This window comes from Rhinatrema bivittatum, chromosome 9 (genome assembly GCF_901001135.1).
Source record: "Rhinatrema bivittatum chromosome 9, aRhiBiv1.1, whole genome shotgun sequence".
Taxonomy (NCBI): Eukaryota; Metazoa; Chordata; class Amphibia; order Gymnophiona; family Rhinatrematidae; genus Rhinatrema; species Rhinatrema bivittatum.
Window position 1 is genome coordinate 49,993,586 of NC_042623.1, and position 6,000 is coordinate 49,999,585.

The window sequence follows — 6,000 nt, forward strand, 5'->3', positions numbered from 1 at the left end:
CCTAATCTGTAAAAGCCCCTCCATTGCCAGAAAAATATCTTGCACTGTAGCCATTCCTGCAGAGTCCTCTGTGGGTTAGTGCCTCGTCCTCTAAGTGAGCAAAAGGGAAGACCAAATCAGTGACTAAAACATTCCTCAACCAGCGGGAGAACAGCGAGAGGCAAAAGTAAAAAGAAAGGACAGTGAAGCCAAAACTACACTTCTAATCTTGAAGCATCACAGTTCATTGGCAGCTATCAGCTCAGCACTGCATTTACGCGGTTGCCTTTAGCTAGTGATCAGATGATTTAAGGGGCTCATCAGGTAGCGATCAAAAATGTTATTTTCACCCGGTCAGCTAAACTGTTCCAAAGAGGCTCATTAAAACTGGTTGGTGTTATACATGCGAATGTGATCCCTGGTACAGCTGTGTGATATTACACTTTATGTAACCTGTTATCCTCTGCAGCCCTACCTTCATCTGCTTGTATAATGCAACTCTTGCTAAATAAACAGTAATGCAGGAGGTGAAACCAGTCACTCGGCCATCCCATACTGCTTTTTTTTGTCCCCAAATACAGTGACTCGAAAGCTCTGCCCTCCGCTTGCTAGGCCTGCCTTGAAAAGTGCCCTGAATTATAGATGCACATAGTTTCACGGCTAAACTCATGATGGCCCTTCACAGGTAGGGTTGGGGATTATCAGCCTTGAAACAGGGGTTGTTTTCCTCTGCTTGTTCAGTTTGAATTTCTTTAGCTATTTCACTGTAACAGTCTCATTATTAGAAATGTAATGTTAAAGGTTTTGCAGCTCGGCAGTTGGCTGCACTGAATGCTTTCTCCCCTTTGCATATCACTTACACTCTACGGCACTATGCACCCTCAGGAAATAAAATCACATTATTTCCTTGCATATTTCATGTCTTCAAGGTATCAGGCTGCTGGCTGTTTTCCGGATCAGGGGCAGCAATGGTACCGAACTGCCATGAAGGGGTCCGATAGGTTTCTTCTTCAGATGTGCTCTATATGGCCTTGAAAGCTCATGTATATCATCACTGGATAATTCTTATATTGGCCCAGTAAAACATATAGTATTCTGCAAAATATCCGATTATCTCAAGGACCAATACTGCTACTGGAACACTGTACTTTGCAAAGAGTAGGAGATGTTCCCATGTGCTGCTCTTCTCTTTCTTGTAGCGTGAAGGATGTGAGCTGGTGTTCCCCTTTGTCATTATGAAGGAGGATCTTAACCGGAAACTGTGTCTGCTGTGTGCAGGATACACATTTCTGGAAATGGAAGGCCTCCGTGTAGCAAAAATATGTCCCACCCACCTTTTCCTTCCCTGTCCCAGCCGTTCTGTGTCTTACTGCAGGGTCCAATCCTACAGCAAAGAGACGTGTTGCATATTTTAATTAAGTCTTTGTAGCTCTGTACGCCCACAAAAAATCTCCTTTTCTTATCTGGTGCGTCATTAAGATGAACTGCTAAGATAAACTCTAATAAAAGCCCCCATATAATCCTGTGGGAAACAGCAGTAAAATGCATAATGTTTTTTTCACCAGGCCAGAAATGTATTAGGACCAGAGACAATATTGAACATCTCCAAAATTCTGAAACTGTCTATTATTCTTTCTGTACTTTGTAATTTTATATTACTATTAATATATTTCTATTACAGATATTCATTCCTTGTATATACTGCCTTCTCTTGTTTTAGTTTTGAATCACTTTCAGGTTGACCACAGGTACAAATTGTCATGCCAATAAAACGTCCTGAATCGAAAGCAAATCTTTCACTTATTAAATCTGTTCCCCCTCACAGGAATTATTACCTTGGGATAAATAGCATATAGGCCAATAACATTTCAGTAGATACTGAAATGAATCATAAATCTTTTAGCCTTGTTAACTAACTTTATTTTATTTTATTTTTAGCCATTGTCTTGCTTTATGAAATACCCCAAGCCTCTTGTCCTGTATGTTTTTATCAGATTGTAAGCTCTATTGAGCAGGGACTGTCTTTTTGTGTGTTTGCACAGTGCTGCCAATGTCGTGTAGCCCTATAGAAAAGTTAAGTAGTAGTATAGGATAAGCATTTACTACGCTTTTACAGTTCTTGCTCAGATACCTAAAAGGAAATCCTCAAGAACAGGATCTCAGTGTATTAAATCCGAAGACCTGCCTAATGAACTTCTGGCATCTCCTCTTTCAAATGTAACAACACATTTAAGAAGAATAATTAGATAGAAAATGTTTTTGGTTTTTTTTTTTGTATTCTAGGTGTAAATGACAGTTTAAAATATAATACAGAAGAATTGCTGATTTCTGTTTCCTGTATCAAAAAAACCCAAACAAAACATTCGAAGATTGTTTCAAGTGCTTGGGTTAAATTTAAGACTAGCCGTCGGATTCATTTCCCTTCCCTTCCCTTGTTTTTACTTGCCACCGGTTAGTTTTCTAAAGGTCAATGCTCGTGACCTTTTGAGTTGCTTGTGCATTGTCATCACTAAGTCAAGGCGGCGGGACAGAAAGGAAGGTGCGCGGAGCTGGGCAGATTGGGTGCTGACGCGTCACGCTGCCGCATATTTAGTTCTGCGCGACATCCCCTGCACGGCTTTCTCTGCCCCCCCCCCCCCCCCCCCCCAGGAGAGTTTGCAAAACCTGGGGCTGTCCGAATGTGCTTCTCCGGAATAACCAGCGCGCTCCACAGTTGCAAGCTTTGCTGGCCACACGAAAGGAGCAGCACCAGCAAACTGGCTGAGAGGATTTAGTAGGCAAGTAAAGAGAAAATCATGGAGTTCACGTTGTCGTTCAGATCGCTATTTCTGCCTTAAAGAGATGCAGCCGCGGTTAGGGTTTTTGAAAGCTTCTTCTATTTAGCCACGCCCATCCCCCCCACTAAGCTAAATAAATCAGGGGCACCGGTTTGCTGCTCCTTACCAGAACCCAATCTAGGTACGACACCCGTTTCATGCTGGGTATGACTGTAGTGAAAGTGTGGAAACCGAGGAAATAAAATGTATTAGGGCAAAAAAAGAAAAAGATAAAAGAGATCCTAGAGTCTGAGCAAAAGAAGAAGGAATGGAGCCAAGAAAACAGCAGAGATGCTATTTTGAAGAATCTAGCGGTGCTGCTTTAGTTAGGGGATTGTGTAACTTCAGAAACAGACTGCTCTTGCCGTCCTAAGTCAGTAACTTCAAAATAAATACAGCCAATGTGACTAGAGAGCAGGAATTATTTATGGAACTGGAGATGCCCTCTGGCGTTTTAAGCGAGAGGCATGCAGTCACAAGATGGGATGGCTGACGGCAGGGCTGATCCACAGCCTCTGGCGGGTGTCATTAAGTCCCTCTGGTGTTCAGTTGAAGTGTCTGCGGCACTTCTAAAGTTTCTGACCTCCCTTCCTTCAGGACTGGCAAAACGGGTCATTGCAACCAGTTCAGAACCACTGCGGCCGCCCCAGGGAGCCACAAAAACCCATGCAGCAGCGGCAGACCCTGGAGCAGCGCTTCCGAGTTAGGATTCGCACGAGCGGAGGAAGCGGGACCGCCTGCTCTCTGCCGCCCGCCCAGTGCACTTTTTTCTGAATGCTGGACCTTTCTGATATCGCGTGAAAGCTGATCAGAAGCCCCAGGTCAAATGGTGCTCGAGTGACCCCCACCGGCATGCAGCTGACCTTGGAAATGATCCACCTCGGTTTTTGTCTCATCGGATTCCCTTACCTCTTCTGCCGTTTGCAGGTTATCCGAGGAAAAGGTGCAGGGCAGGCTCTTTGGGGAGACCTCCTGGTCTAACTTACTCCGTGAAGCCCCGGGCAAGGGGAATATCTTCCTCCCTATAAGGGTCAGACTCTGGTAGGACAGACAGAGAAGCACTGCCAGCGCCACCACCACGGGCCGAAGCCGACAGCGTCGACGGCATCCCCAAAGCTGCCGGCCAGGCATGGCCCCCCCTTCCCTCGATCCCTTCACATCACGGTCCTCACCAGCCAAGGGTTGTGTCTTTCCCTAACTGTCTAGTCCGAATGGATCCCATGCTTGCAATCAAGATTTTCAGAAAGTGTTCAAGAAGTCTTAGGTTCCAAAGTCTGAGAGAGATGGAAACAGGTCTTCCATGGGTGGCATTTCAAAAGCCCCAGCTGCGAACAGGAAAAAAAATCGTGAGGCCTGTTCAGTTCACTTTCTCTGCTCAAAGCCCCTGAGCAAACATCTCTTCTACAGTTTCACTGAAATCTTTAAAAAAAAAAAAACCCCCAAAACCAGTATCAAAAGATAGCAACAGGCTGTTTGCTAGTTTCCGAGCTGAACAGGCTCCCAGGTTTTCTTCAGCAATCACTAAAGAGTTAACCACAGGATCCAATTTAAAACCTCAAGTTTTTTTTAAACTTTTTTCCCCCCCCCAACATTCTAGTTTAAAAGCGTTCCCCTCTGCCTGTAAGTAGCCACAGCTTCCGGCGAACATCCATTTTAAAACAGTCCGTTTTATCCAGATCTTGAGTCTTTTTTTCCCCCGTTAGCTTTAAGCAAGCAGCATCCACTTCAGACGACTGGCTGCAGCCCAGCCTCATGACTCCAGCTCATCTCACACACACGCGCACACTGCAACCATCTGCGCGGACCTGGACCAGACATCCTACAAACGAAAAGTCCAGGCCTGCTCCGAGGGTGGGGGCTTCCTCTCGGCCCTGCACGGGCACAGCGCGCGAGGACGTCTGGCTTAGAAATGAGGAGCCGGTTTCTTAATATTGCTTTTCCAGAATCAGAAATCTTCCGATGGTGTTTTCCAGCAGCAGCAGCAGCTGCTATGCTGGACAGCGTGGGGGCATCATTTGTATTTGTCGGAGTTGCCGATCAATTAACGGAAATTCCGCAGCATAAACCATATTTTTCTCAGGTCTGTGTTAGTGCCCCCAGCAAGAGCTGAAACGCTCTCCCAGTCTTTCCAGTAACAGAATTACTATACACTTCCTGCCAGGAGCATAGCCAGAATAAAATTTTTGTTTGAGAGAGGGGGTTTACCAAGGTTAACCTGTGGGTGGGGACTGTGGCCCTCCCTTCCCCTCCCTGTCCTATGTGGGTCTTCAGGGCAGTGGCACCCACCACAGAAACCTTTTAATTTCCAGCAGTACTCTAGCTCCTGTCTCTTCACTGTCTCATTGGCCTGCCTGATTTTTTTCACTGCCTCTGTGATTAAGGCAACCACTTTATACAAGTTTTAATCTCTGAAAAGCAATTATGTAAATAGGCTTCCACCCAGCTCAGGCATTCTTGAACGTTGAAGGGGCTGGGGCGAAGGATAAATTATTACCCTCTAACTCCTAACATTCAGGTTGATGCAATATCCATGCAGGAAAGACAGGCACTCATGATTGGGTGCCCGCTTTCCTAACGCGCACCCATCCACATCTCCCAGGTGTGCAATGAAGTAGGCAAATGAGCCGCTGCGTTAAAAAGGAGGTGCCACTGCTAGGGGGAATTGTGCATTCCTAGCACTTCCTTGGCATTGGACGCTCAGAAGAAGTGGCTGTGCATGATTTAGCATCAGTTTTCTTAACCTGACTGCAGGCAAGACTTTGATGGTTTTTTTTTTTTTCACAATCCTGCTGTCTGTGGTTCCTCTGACTTAATATCGCCATGATATTAAGTCAGAGGAACCACAGAAAAGCAGTATTTTCTGCTTTTTTGTTAAACTTTTGGGGTTCCTCAAATCTTAATGCCAACTCCAGGGCAGGCATTAATTTTTGAGGATTAAAATATACGTGTCAAGTGCACATTTATTTTTTACATAAGGGGATAGTAGCTAACTAATAGCATGGCATTTACATGTGATGAACAGTATTAGTGACACATTTTGGACACACTGGTCCTCTTATTGCATAAGAGGTTATGGATGCATGTCCAATATGCTCATCCAACTGTATGCTTGGCTGAGCACATGGTATTGCATAGGTCTGATGGTAACATAGTAATAACAGCAGAAAAGGACAAACATCCATTCAGTCTACCCAGCAAACTTCTT

At 45.0% G+C, this 6,000-nt stretch overlaps 1 protein-coding gene across 3 annotated transcripts in view; it reads right to left on the reverse strand.

The window, feature by feature from the left end:
* CPED1 (cadherin like and PC-esterase domain containing 1) overlaps positions 1-4,642 on the reverse strand; it is a 261,549-nt gene extending 256,907 nt beyond the window's left edge. Inside the window, exon 1 of one of the 3 annotated variants that reach the window (XM_029617076.1) lies at positions 3,705-4,639. In XM_029617076.1, coding sequence (XP_029472936.1) covers positions 3,705-3,926 — 222 coding nt within the window. In that variant the 5' untranslated portion in view covers positions 3,927-4,639. Of the gene's footprint in view, positions 1-3,704 lie in introns of all 3 variants that reach the window. The other 2 variants (XM_029617075.1, XM_029617077.1) reach the window with 2 other exon arrangements.
* Positions 4,643-6,000: the final 1,358 nt, after the last annotated feature.